General features: G+C 34.9%; 1 protein-coding gene across 3 annotated transcripts in view; it reads left to right on the top strand.

The window, feature by feature from the left end:
- Positions 1-14,664, top strand: part of GNAI1 (G protein subunit alpha i1) — an 89,744-nt gene that overhangs the window by 61,414 nt on the left and 13,666 nt on the right. For all 3 annotated transcript variants that reach the window (XM_032642935.1, XM_032642934.1, XM_032642933.1), the window contains 4 exons: positions 2,577-2,734; positions 6,234-6,362; positions 12,673-12,802; positions 13,850-14,003. In XM_032642935.1, coding sequence (XP_032498826.1) covers positions 2,577-2,734; positions 6,234-6,362; positions 12,673-12,802; positions 13,850-14,003 — 571 coding nt within the window. The remainder of the gene's footprint in view (positions 1-2,576; positions 2,735-6,233; positions 6,363-12,672; positions 12,803-13,849; positions 14,004-14,664) is intronic.

Genomic DNA, 14,664 nt, shown 5'->3' with positions numbered 1-14,664 from the left:
AGGCTATTATGTGTCTCTTGACAGGATAGCATTTTGTATCTCCTTTCTGAGTTCCCCAAACATGCAGTTATATGAACTAGAATTTACATTCTTTAAACCATCTTATTTTCATTTAGTTCTCAGTCATATGAAAACATACTGACTTGGCTACATCCGAGGATTTTTTCCCTTGCTACTTGCAAATAATTGCCTGGCAAATAAATTTCTTTTTAACACTACAGAAAGAGTTCCTGTAAACTGCTTTACTTACCTATAGCCCTTTAGTAATCCCTACCCTTTTTCGACACTATGTCATACTGTTTTAGTACACTCAAGTTTGTCTTTCTTTCTTAAATGTTCTTAAGTAACATTTTAAATGAATCTTGAAAAGCCTTCAGTCCATGACAAGATAGGATTATTGTCATCATTCTGCAGTTGTCAGATTTATCTTGTCTTAGGCAGTGGCTGCTTAGTAATTGTTGACTAATACGTGGGGTTGGGTGACTAATTACCTGTGGAACTTTAAATATATTGCACAATCTATGTCTCAGGTTCTTTTTAAACAAAAAATTAGGTAGAATAATTTCTAAAGTACCTTCCTGCTTAAATTTATTACTTAAAGCTCATCTGCAGACATCTGAATGTCCTGCTAATGACATGGAGATGAGTATTCCAGTTCGTTTTTTAAGGAAAAGAGGCTTCTTTACATTTTGTGAAGAGGAGACATTTTTGAATGCCGCAGTTTATAAATAGAGCTTCTACAGTTTCCCAGGTCTCTTCTTCAGGCTTCTTTCCTGGAAAGTTTGAAGAGAACATGATCTTATGACCCATATCAGAGGGCATTAGTCTTTTCTGTCAACACATTTTATGGAGATTGAATAAATATATCATAATGAAAGCTCATTTTAAAGCTCACTTAAGTGAAAAGCACTTTTCTAAAATGGTTGGAGAAAAGTATATTTGATGTCACTTAAAAATAAAAATAACCAAATTTAGAAATTTCTCATATAAGTCATTATTTGGAAAATTGAATAACTGTTTACTGGAATTCGGTAAATGGTGCTAAAAATGACTTGAAATTGTGTTTTGTTGGGGTTTATTAAGGACATGGTACAAGTGTTACTTGCTTGCATGCATTTCTCTTGTGATTTACTAAAAAGGGAAACATATGCTTGAATAATAACGTTCCCATGCTGAGTGACTTAATTATTTCTCACGATGGGTTCCATCTGAAAAGAAAATGTTTCACAAACTGGCAGTAAATGAATTTATAGTGTCAGCTAGTACCCTCTGCTAGCCTATGTCACCAAATGCTTCCCTTCTGTATGCCTTATCATAATGTGTGCCATCACTTTATAAAGAGCTACTACACCACATTGGAAAAAATGCCCCTAGAGAAAAATTATGGACTGTATCCAGTTAACATAAAGCTGCATATCTCAGGCCAGAAAGAATCTTTGTGAAGATGGTAACTTCACATATCCCTTACTTTTGTATTAACTGTGTTATTACCTGAAGACTCGAGTTGTGTTATAGAGCACTGTAGCTACTACCTATATGTGGCTACTGAGTATTTGACATGTGTCGACTTGAGATGCATTGTCCGTATAAAAGAAACACCACATTTCAAAGACTAAATACCTATAGTAATATGAAATATCTCAAGTTTATATTGATTACATTTTGAAATGATATTTTATATACAGGTTAAATAAAATATATTGTTACAGTTAATTTTACTTTTTTTTTTTTTTACACTTTTTAAAATGTGCTATTAGAAAATTTAGAATTGCGTCAGTGGCTCATATCTCTTTTGGACAACACTGACCTAGTGGGCTTGATTAACTATGGATCAGAATAACTAAATATTGTAGCCTCAAAACTTAAGCAAAATTTAATTAAATTTATGTGTAGTATTCCTTCATTTAAAAACTTTGCATGCTCTCTTCTATATGTGTCATGAGTATTTCTACTCCAGAGCTGTGTTTATTTTGTTTCCTTGCCTGGATTAGCAAACAGTTATCCCCATCTCCTGGCCCATTGATTTTAAGGTATACATACTTTAAGGTCTTCTGAAAAATCTCACACCATTCTGTGGAACTATTCTTGCTTTATCCCACATTGATTTCTCCCTTCTCTGAACTTATTTTGCATCTGTGAGGTATATCACAAAGCTAACATTTAATTAGATTCTAAAAATAACCTCTAATGGTGTTAATGTGTTTTTTAGATTAGAAACATTTTGGTAAGGGAGAGGCAAAGCATACATTCTTCTGTTTTCTCAGAAGGGTACAACAGACTGTCAGTGGGTAGTTGGTTAATATATTCTCTCATGAGCTGCGAGTGTCGTCATTCTTTCAGCTCCTTAGTGCCTTGATAGCTGTTACTAATATCACAAAACATGGACTCATGATTTAAGATTATGCTTTTTTGATTAAGCCAATTTTTTAAGTGGTTCTTTTAGAGAAACCCAAGTTATGACACCAATAAAAGGCATAAAGGAAATTCACTATTGCACTTTTTGTAATCTATAATATACTTTATCTGTAGTGTCTGCCTTTTTACTTTTTAAATAAAAATGGACTTTGAATCTTCAGGACGATGCCCGCCAACTCTTTGTGCTTGCTGGCGCTGCTGAGGAAGGTTTTATGACTGCAGAACTTGCTGGAGTTATAAAGAGATTGTGGAAAGACAGTGGTGTACAAGCCTGCTTCAACAGGTCCCGAGAGTACCAGCTTAATGATTCTGCAGCATAGTAAGTAATCATAACTTCAGAACTACACTATCATGAATAATTACTTGGAAGTCAGGTATACCTCCAGGTCACTTTTAATGCAGAGTTGGCTGACACATTCTTATACAACTCAGGATATTTAGGATGACAGTATTTCAAAACTTCTGTCTTTTTTATGTGTGTGTGTGTGTGTGTGTGTAGGTAGCAAGGCTCATATTTCCCTTGTGTTCAAAAGTTGTCTCAAGGGACTCATGTAACTAATTGAAACATGCAGAATGGAGCTGTTTCCAGTATATTTCCAAGAAAGTAATTGGAACTTGCCAAAATTCACTCTGAATTTGGGTGTATCTCTAGTTTACCTGGGGCTAGCCAAAGGGGAGGGTAACTGATTTGTGTGCTTTTTGTTTACTAAGTGCCTGAGAAGTTACTTGTCCAGTGACAGACACAGAGTACTCAGTGACACAGAGTACTCAGGTAAATGATTTAGTTGAAAGTTGTCAACTGTATGTGCCCTGTTGCATTGGACATTGTTTACAGATATCTAAGTCTAGTTTTTTAGAAGAAAAACCTGCCCTGATTTTCCAGGTGGTGGCTCCAGAAAAGTCTATAAAGGAAGTTTTGATAAAACCTAATCAGGGAGCTTTCTGTTTGATGATCCACGTAGAATTTAAAAAAAAAAAAAAAAAAAATCAAGGATTTGTGTCCGTTACTTGGCGCACACACTCAGAAATGTCAAAGATGATATGACTAGAAACATGTGCCTTGCACTCATTTTACTTTCCAAACTTACTCAGTTTTCTTGACAGAGCTGTTGGCTCTTAGGAACACAAGTGAGGATTAAATAGAAGATGACAGGTATTAGAAGGTCCAGGTAAATACACCTAGTTTGCCACAGTGGAAAACCAACGGGTTGTGGCTCCTGAGGACCGTATTATCGTATAGCATGTCATGTATTGCACGTCAGAGTACTCAGTGTTAGGTAAATGATTTAGTGTGAATGAATAAGTAATACAAATTACTGTGTAACCCGTCACAGTTTTTATAGTGCTATATTTCTCAATATGTATTTTTAGTGTTTTACAAGTGTATAAACATATAAATTATTACATACATAGTTTATATATGTGTATGTAACATCTTCTTATCGCTGTGTAGCCCATCTCTCCAACTGGTGTCCTCACTTCTACAAGGAAATAGTCTTCGACTCAATGCGTAGGCCTTTGACTCCCTGTTAGGTATTCGTGATGTGATGTATTTTTTTCCATACTACTCACAGATTTACATTTATTTTGAGGTGATTTGACTTATGTTGCGACTGTTTGATTCTTTTTTTATCTTTGCCACTGCACTGTAAATTCAGGAAGGTCTGTTTTTTCCCAGTGTTGTATCTCCATTGCCTGATACATGGTCATCACGCAACATGCCCTTAAATTAGTAAACCAAACTTTACAGAAGCCAGAAGAGAAAATTAGAAAAAAAATTCTTAGGGCAAGGACACAGCTCTTAGTGCACCATACTTGCTTTGGCACCACCAGAACCTGCAGAAAGATCTAAGTGCAAGTCACTCACGGTGAGAAGGTTTCTCTGAGCTGAGCCCAGCAAGGGGAACTATTTGAATAATTAAGGGGTGGTTCTTAGGGACAATAGATTGAAGTTCCTTTCCCCCTATCTTTCTGGACCCCCCTCAGTATATTTACCAAGACCCTTTTTCCTGTGCACAGTGCTTGGACACGCTCTGAAAGAAACGTGTCACTTTGGCTCCCCGTTATTTCATTACTGGTCGTTCTGATCTTAAGATGGCAATAATGGAGCCATTTTTCAAGAATGAAGGAAATCATAAAAATCTTTTTTCCCTGTGGTAGTTACAAGCTATCTTGATTTCTGAATTCTTGACCGGAGATAGGGGATGCTGCCAAGCTGCCCATTATGACCATCTAACCACCAATTTACATTTTAAATTTGTGATCTTTTAAAACAATTGGAGTTTTTCACAGTGCCTGTTTTTCTTTTTTGTCTTGTTGAAATATAAATGTGCATTATTTTTAGAGGCTAATAGAACTATAGCAGTTTTAAGCAAAGAAATGTACATAGAAGTAATCAGTAAATTTTAAATAAGAATAGCTCACTATTTCAAAGGGACAATTAGTAAAATCTAGCCATGGCCTGTTTGTTTGTTTTTTAAGTCAGGTTTTCTTACAATAAGGTGAATGTTATATATATGGAACTAAAAACACAGATGAAGTACTAGGGGATTATCACCAATGCAGTAATACATTGATTATTTTAAATTCAGTAAATATAATACAGATAACTCAAGCTATCATATCCATGTATTCTGGTATCAGCTTCTGGTATCAGCATCACATACATAGACTTAACTGTCTAAAACATTTTGATTACTAATTCACAGGATAGCCTTCCAACCCCATCTCCAGAAATAAAATATTTATTGAGCTCCTTTTGTTTGTAAGACCCCATTCTAAATGGCTAAGGAACAGTTTCAGAGGATAACATCAATTAAAGTTGCAAAAGTTGGTGCCTCTCTATAATAAACCTAGAGTATCGTCTAAATTATCTTGGACTCTTCCACTCTAGTATTAGAAAACACTCCAGTGATGCTGCCCACATTCAACTGACCTTAGGATTAATTCCATGCATAGCCTACTAGTGGACTTACTTTCTGAGATACAAGACGTGACTCTTCCTACCTCCACACTGTTCTACTGCTTTTCCTGATGTGAGTGACATTCCCTTTTATCCGTTGCACCTGTCAGATTTCTATTTATGCCCTTCACTATCCATGAAGCCCTCTTGAACCACTCAGGTTCACCTTAATCTCTCCATACCTGGACTGTAACATTATTGATTCTACTACATAAGTGGACACAAAATGAAAGAATTGCATGGTACGACACCACTACATTTTTATAGCACAACGTATTTTGCATCATTGGCAGAAAGTGTTGAATGAGTGACTGAAATCAATGAGAAGTAAAATATGAAAACTGATTCATAGAGGCAGTAAAATGTAGAGTATAGGAAGGAGCATGTGTCATGTTTTCCTGTATGTTACTTAAGGTTGGTTGAAAAGGAACAATATTGAATTCAGCCTTTGGCCAGAGGTTTCCTCACTACTTAGGAAGGCTTTCTGATTTCTCAACAAACGAATAATGTCTGGAACATAAACACAGTGCTACATCAAAGAAGTGTAATAAAGAGTTTTAAGGGACAAATTCATGGTGTGCCATGAGTTTGGATATTCATAAAGTTATTACTTTGTTTTCTTTTCCAACAAGGAGAATTACTAAAATATTTAAGGAACTTTGTGGCTGGAGAAGTATAAAAATTTTCATTTCTGTGAGAGTTGTGTAAGATATAGACTTAAAATTACATCATTCCACAGAAATATAAAAACTTCAGTAATCTGGAGTATTGCATGCATCAGAATGTTTTACTCTTTGGTTTAGATGATCTTTATTGACGGTGTTAGCTGTTAGCATATTGTTGTTTATTTTTTCAGCTATTTGAATGACTTGGACAGAATTGCACAACCAAATTATATCCCAACTCAACAAGATGTTCTCAGAACCCGGGTGAAAACTACAGGAATTGTTGAAACCCATTTTACTTTCAAAGATCTTCATTTTAAGTGAGTATCTTCAAAACATATGATTTATGAATTTAGATACAGAACACATTGTTTAAGGAAGAAAAGGTATACTAATAAAAGTTTTAAAATGTTTAGAGTTTGAAATTACAAAAAATGTTTCACACCTGATTGGACAAAAGAATTTTGGTCTGAAAGAGGTCAAGAAACATTCAGGAGGAATATTTTTATTTTTATTTAAGAAAAAATAGCCATGCAAATTCCTTTTGCCTATATTTTTCACAGTGACTTAAATAAAAATAGTTTTTGGCTTTTATTTTTAAAAGAAAGTACTGCTCTAATATTTTATATTTTGGGAAAGTGTTGCCATCCAGTTTTAGGTTTCACTGATAGAATATATGCTTATTTATGGAAATATTTTTAAAAGTTACCTTTTTAAAAATTTTCATGAAGATTTTTATTTATGCAAACTCATGTTTGTACTATTTCATGATGAAAAATGTTCATTTAATTTACAGTGTACTATAACTTAAGTCTGAACAGAGAAGCACTAAGTGGTAGCCTTTAGAATGAAAGGGAATCTGGAGTTCATTTTGTCTAGTCCGCTCATTGTATAATGAACTGGGCTGAGGGAAGTTCATTTAAACATTACATTCAGATTTACAGAACTATGTTTTTCTTTTTCCAATAAGTAACAGTTTTCAAAGTATGAGAAAAACTGCTGAATTTTGCTTCAGTTAACTCCAGTGCTCTGAAACAGTATGATAGTAAAGGAGAATTTCTGAAACCATCTTAAAGAAAGGCTCCTAGTGAAAGATTGAAAACAGATATTCATCAGCTCACCTCGTAAAGAAGCTCAATATTACAAGTTGTGGGGAGCACAGCTAAATATATGCAACTATACCTCTGATTCTCTCCATAAGTATTTTAAATATAATACATTTGTTACTATCATTTATCACTACATTATCCCACATTCAGTGATTAATGTAATTAAGTTTTCCAGAAAACTAAAATTTAATTTCAGTTTTCCCTGGCAGCTTCCCTCCAAAAAAACAAACATTACCCTGCTTTCTTAAACAGAGATCGATCATAATTAGTTTATCTGACCGTGTAACTTTTGGTACTGTAACATGATACTGTTTTGCATTTGCTTTTAATTTTTTTCTGTTTTCTTTTTTTTTTTGCTGTCAGTGGGCTTTTTTTTTTCCTTTCCCTGCTGGTATGATCTCTTATTGAAATCTTATAGTTTGCTTCCTATTTGGAGAATATTAAATAACCAAACTGAGGAATATTAAAATAGTATTATTTGAAATAATCTGATTTGTCTTATTTGATAACTGTTGCCAGATGTATTTAAAAATTATAAAGTGATTTTAATTATAAGGAAATTCACTATTAGATTTTAAGCTTTTTTGGGTCTTTTTTTAATCCTAGTACACCTTAAATTCTGATTTTTTTTTTGGTTTTTATTTACCTTGCTTTAAGACCATATTCTATAGCAAATTTAAATTGTTACGTTCAGATGATGACTTTATTCTAACCATGAAGTTTCAGGAGAAAATGCATGGGGTTAGGGTTAGCAAGTAAGGATTCTGGACGTAGGCCCCTGGTTAGGTAAGGGCAAACTTGTTTAAGATTCTTAACAGACTGTTCCAATCTTGCTCATTGTCAGAGGTTTATACATAAAATGGTTACTGTCTATAAAAGGAAACATAGAGGTGTGAGCTCTGTAAATGATGGGAAACGGCAAAGGTAAGTGTCACATCAATTATTTGGTGCTTTGGGCAGTCTAACTGTGCAAAATTCAGTTTCGTTCTTCAGTAGATGCGCCCTAAACATTTGCTTCCAGACCATACACTTCACTTCCAGCCTAGGTTTCTCAAAGTTGCCATTTCAACATCAGGAGTTGTCTGTCATGATCCTTCCAGGAAGTCCACTTACCTTGCTCTATTTAGTCTCCTTGGGTGAGGTGAAATTTCACAGGATGTTTTTAGTTACTGTTTTCACTTGCTGACTCACAGATAAACATAGGTCTGTCAGGAACTTCAAATAAACTTTGTCTTATTTTGGATTTGAATTCTGTTAAATTACTATCATTGCTAACATATGGTTTCAACTTTGCTTTTTATATATTAAGTGAGCCTCAGAAGAATGAGGGCAAAAATATACTTAGAATAATTCTACTGGAAACTCGAGTGTGCTTATCATTTTGTGTGTTTTGTGGTATAAATTCATTGTCTGATTTTTAACTGCTGATATAAAATTTCAGTTTCACTTATTTTGTGGTATGGGAATTAACAAATTCAAATTGAGGCAATAAGGCATTATAACTTAACAATATATATTATCACCTCTGTGACTAGGCATTTATGGAAAGTGTCTATGAGGATTATTTTGCTTTAAAGGAATAACAGTTTTATCTTGTTATATTTTTGCTGAATATAGAATTAAAGCATCCCTTCTGTTAGAAAATCATCATAACATGTTTCTATTCCTTTTCTTTAGTAATGTAATGTGCAGTTGGTTTTGGGGTGGAATGTCATTTATGGGGTTCGTATTTATATATGGTCAACTAGAATTGTCTCAGCCTTGGTCACAGTGGAATTAGATGACAGTCTGAGGGTAAGACAGCATAGCCCAGGATAGCCAATATATCCCCTTCCATCTTCCCTCCCTCCCCTTGCTCCCTCTAAAAAGAGAAACCTAAGAAAATGCAATTTCACTCACTATTTGATACTAGTCAAAAGTCTCATCTTTTCATATGAAGGAGAACATACTATAATCTTGCTTTGTTTTGGGTTAAAGAAATAGAAGTTCAGAATTTGAAGATAATTCTCTATTTGTGAAATAATGAAAATGCTCTGTGCACAGTCTGATCCTTTGTTATATTAGTTCTTAGTCATTTTTGCTCTTTGACTTATGAATTAGGCCAGTGATTCTGAAAATGTGGTCCCCAGATCAGCAGCATCAACTTACCCACCTGGTGATTCTAATGCACACTAAAGTTTGAGAAGCAGTGGCTTAGATTAAAGGTTCTTTATGACCAGTATATGAATGACCCTCATTCATTTCTACATTAAATAAATTGAAGATTTCTTCTGTATTCATATTACTTGATTATCAAGTTAAAGTGCTTTTATATTTAACATTCACACAGCATAACTGGAAGGTCTAGATCTTCAACATGGTAAAACTAACCTATTATTGATCCATTTATTTTTGTGTATGGTGTTAGACAATGTTGTAATTTCATTCTTTTACATGTAGCTGTCCAGTTTTCCCAGCCTCACTTATTGAAGAGACTGTCTTTTCTCCATTGTATATTCTTACCTCCCTTGTCATAGATTAATTGACCAAAGGTGTGTGGGTTTATCTCTGGGCTTTCTATCCTAGTCCATTGATCTATAGTTCTGTTTTTGTGCCAGTACCATACTGTTTTGATTACTGTAGCTTTGTAGTATAGTCTGAAGTCAGGGAGTCTGATTCCTCCAGCTCTGTTTTTCTTTCTCAAGATTGCTTTGGCAATTCGGGGTCTTTCATGTTTCCAGATAAATTTTAAAGTTTTTTGGTCTAGTTCTGTGAAAAATGCCATTGGTAAAAAATAGTTGATTGAAAGTGTTTTGAAAGTTATTGATTGAAAGTGTTTTAAAATATTCTGTAGACACTGTTCATTCTTTCATTCAACAAATGTTTATGAAGTGCGTGTGTTTGTCCAGTGGATGGGATATAACGTGGCCAAAACAAAGTCTTTGCCTTTATGTTGTTTTAGGGATGGGGGAGGAGAGGAGATGAAATAACTATTTAGGATTCGGGGGGTGATAATTGCTACAAAGAGAAATAAAGCAAGATGGCGGGGATATACTAGTTCCCTAAAGCTGCTGTAACAAATTACCACAAACTAGTGGCATATAACAATGGAAATTTATTCTTTGATAGTTGAAGCTAGAAGTTTAAAATCAGTTTGTCAGCAGGACTGTGCCCCTTCTGAAGGCTCGAAAAAAGAATCCTCCCTTGCCTCTTCTTAGCTTCTGGTGGTTGTCAGCAGTCCTTGGTGTTCCCTGCCTTACGGTCATATCACTCCAGTCCTTGGCCTTCTTCCCTGTGTGGGTCTGGTTCTTCTTTGCTTATTAGTTCACTCCTCAGTTTCTCTCCTTCATCTTGCATTTTACTTTAGCAGCAAGGAGAACCAAGGTTGTACCTTGCATTCTTTGCTTGAAAATTTTCTCAGCTAAATCTAAATATCCAGGTTCATCTCTTACAAGTCCTACCTTATACCCAGCACTAGAATAGTTAAGCCAAGTTTTTGCCACTTTAAAACAAGGATTACCTTTTCTGCAGTGTCCAATAATATACTTCTCATTTCCTTCTGAGACCTCAACAAAAACATCTTTAACATTCATATATCTTTCAACGCTGTGTTCATGATGATATATATTCGTTCTCTAAGATAGAAGCTTTTCTACCATCCTCTTTACTTCCATCTAAGTCTCATCAAAATCACCTTTAATATCCGTATTTCTAACCAACTATCTTTCAAGGCATTCTGGGCTTTTTCTGTCAAGTAACTCAAAATTCTTCCAGCCTTTCCCTATTACCCATTTCCAAAGCCACTTGCACAGTTTTGCGAATTAGTTTTACAGTATTACCCCACTCTAGCTACTAAAATTTGTGTCAGTCAGGGTTCTTGCAAGCAGCAGAACCAGTAGGTTCTGTGTATTTCAAGGAACTGGCTTAACATGACTGTAGGTGCCAGCGAATTGGAAGTTTGTAGTGCAGGACAGCAGGCTCAGATAGAAACTGATGTTACAGTATTGAGGCAGAATTTTTTTTTCTTCTGGGAAACTTCAGTTTTTGCTCTGAAGGCCTTTCAACTCATTACATGAGGGCTGCCCACATTATCAAGGATAATCTCCTTTACTGAGAATCAACTGACTATAGATGTTAACCATAACCAGAAAATATCTTCACAGCAGCACCCAGATTAGTGTTTGATTAAATAGCTGCGTATGATAGCCTAGCCAAATTGACACATAAAACCAGCCATCAACAGAGGGATAATATGGGACAGGGTGGGTTTTGTTGTTATTTTACATGGAGTGGTCAGGAAATATGTGACATTTGATCAGAGAAGTTAGCTAAAATATATTATCTTTTTGGTAAAGTTGTCTTCAAATTGTGTTCCTTGGCAATTTAACAAATGGGTAATCATTTTAATTTCTTTTGTTCTTGTTTGATCTTTACTACCAGCTGTCCTTTTTATATCTTACCCATTTTAGTGTGTAGTAGAATCATTTTGTTATATAGCATACTTAAACTTAATGAACAATTTACTAGCTAAACTAATAGAAAGAATGGCACTTAAATGATGATAAAAGTAACAATACTAGTTACTTTTGTAATGAGTACAGATCTTATGTACTCAGATTTGGTTTATAGGCCAAAACTGTTCTACAGGGAAAATTCTTTTTGCCTGAGAATTAAATAGGGACTATTTTAATTAGTGCAGTATCTAGATAAATGGAGCCTTTAAAAATGTACCAGTTTGCATAGTGTTTCCATTATGTAAGTGGTTATTTCTAGGTTGCATAACGTAATCTATGTGAATTTCAACTTGTGCTTAACTTAAACTCTTAACAAGGAAAGGAGGAAGATTATTGTTTTTATACTGTTTGTGTTACTACCCTGGACAGTAACCTACAATGGTCTACTGTTGTGTATCATGTAAAAATTGAGTTTTTTTCAGTCCTCATTTTCAGACTATTCAGTAGGCCATCCATTTATCTCATCTCATTTTTTTTTTTTTCTATACCATGGTTTTACTTTTTAATTTAGGCAGCTTGTTTGCCCCTGTTTAAATATGACTTGCTTGTCCAGGTTTTCTTACCTGGGATGGTTTCTCCTCTGCTGTATTGCTTCTGAGAGAAAACATTTTGTAGTTGGATGAGGGGACCATGTTCTCTGCCTCTAATGTTCTGTGACTTTAGCAAATTGAATATATTCTATTATCTCTGCATTCTTATAGTGCTGCCCCTTCTTTTGTATTTGTTTTCATGTTCTGTTCTAAAGTGTTCTCATATGTTAATGAATGTGTTATTTTTTTAGGGTATTTTGGGTTTTTTGTTTTGTTTTACTGTGAGATAAAAACAAAATGGTTTAAAAACCAGCAGACTTTTTTTCCTTTGTGAAAATCAATTTGTGACATTATATTCCTCCCATAAAATCCTTTTCTCCTTTCTTTCCATCCCACATTCCCTATGCGATTTGGAGCTTTTTTGTTGATTTTTATAGAACTCCTCAGAGCCTCTGAACATTCAGCGTGATGTCAAACTCATTATTTTTCCTCTTACAGAATGTTTGATGTGGGAGGACAGAGATCTGAGAGGAAGAAATGGATTCATTGCTTTGAAGGAGTGACCGCCATCATCTTCTGTGTGGCACTGAGTGACTATGACCTGGTTCTAGCTGAAGATGAAGAAATGGCAAGTAGAACCACTTTTAAAGATTGAGCATGGCATATGAAGGGCTGGAGATGTTGCCAAGAATTTTTCTGTGAAAAATTCTTGAAGAATTCTTACTAATGCCTAAATTAATTGAAAGTTCAGGCTGTTTTCTCTAACTTTTGTTTAGTATATTTCCCTTTTAGAATACAAAGAACAGATGGATCCTGGAAAAAGGGAAAACACAAAAAGTTAATCTCACCTCAACCCTAGTTGCTTAACTAGGCATTTATGAGATCTGGTATCCACATACTAAATGAAAATAAAGTTAGTTCCATTATAGTCCAAGGCTTATTTTTCTTAACTTATTACTTCTGCCAGCTCAGTAATCCTTGATCTCTGTTATACTTTGCTACTGTCATGTAATTTTCAGATGTATTTCAGTGTACCATTAATCTGGGGGAAATATTTTTAATTAGAAAAAAGCTATAAGTGTCAGTTTCTTTTATTAAAATAATTTATATACAATTATCATGCAGTAGGTGTAGTGCACATGTTCATTTCTGTCATTCTGGCACTATAAAATATATTAGTGCCCTTTTTGAAACCACAGATCCTGGAAGGGCAGGAAACAGGAATTGGAGGTTTCCTTCCCTAATACACCATTATATTTAGGGTACTGGGCTAATTGTGTTTCAGCTTTTTCAGTTTAATTTATTAATGTTTAAAAAACTCTACTTATCTTTTAATGGAAACTTCAGTTCACTCTGTAATAATGAGGTCTCCTTTGAAACGTTTGCACTTTGCATTTCTAGATCGCAGGGTCCTGCAGCACAGTGACACGCTGCCGGCGCTCAGCAAGTACTGGTTGAATACGAAAAAGTGATGAGTGGTGTAGACACTCATCTTGCCTAAAATCAAAGTGTGTGCTTGTTCTTAAATGGCAAAAATATGTTTTTGTGGGATGTTACCTATTTTTCAGCTAACTTCTATTGTATTACCATACTTTTTTTTTCCACGCTCATTTTTTAAAAGTAATATTTCTTAAAATCCTTGCCATTATGACAAACTGGCTGTATTCTCTTACAGAACCGAATGCATGAAAGCATGAAGTTGTTCGACAGCATATGTAACAACAAATGGTTTACAGATACATCTATTATACTTTTTCTAAACAAGAAGGATCTCTTCGAAGAAAAAATCAAAAAGAGCCCTCTCACTATATGCTATCCAGAATATGCAGGTATTTTACTCTCTGTAGATAACTTGTCAGCTCGTATACTTCTAAGCGAACGTTCCCCTATGGCAAGATTTCAGTTGTTGGTTTGAATCTTTTGGCTTAGTAATTCTTAACCTTTAAGAGAAATTATTTATCAAACTGCATTTAAGCACAAGTAGTTCCTTGAGTTGTGGGTGAGATGATTGAAAATAACATTCATTTTAGGGAAAAGCTTTTAGAGAATTTTCTATGATGACTCCAAGTCTTCATAAGCTTACGGTATTGATTGGTTCATCCAGTTAACAGATCTTATGTCAGGTATTGTGTGATGCACAATACATAAATGTGTCTCTGGTCACTGACTTAATATCAAAGACAGAGGTACTCCTAAACAAACAGATACACGACAGCAGTGCAGCACACGAGTACAAAGGAACATGGATAGTAACTGCAAGGGGGAACACATTAGAAAGGAGTCTGTGAGTTAGCTAACTCCTCAGGGGAGTCAGGAAAGGTTTCACAAGAAATCCAGGCTTTGGGAATGAGACTGTTAGTGGTACTTTAATTTTACTGCTGTGTAAAATGGTCTGCAGTGAGAAAAGGAGACCTGAGATGCAGTCCTGGCTTTTCCATAATTAGCTCTTTGATCTTGAACAAGGCAGTTAATGGGGTCTCACTACCCCAT

Source organism: Phocoena sinus, chromosome 9 (assembly GCF_008692025.1).
Source record: "Phocoena sinus isolate mPhoSin1 chromosome 9, mPhoSin1.pri, whole genome shotgun sequence".
Classification (NCBI taxonomy): domain Eukaryota; kingdom Metazoa; phylum Chordata; class Mammalia; order Artiodactyla; family Phocoenidae; genus Phocoena; species Phocoena sinus.
Note: the sequence above shows the minus strand (reverse complement) of the source record. Positions and strands in the feature narration are given on the sequence as shown.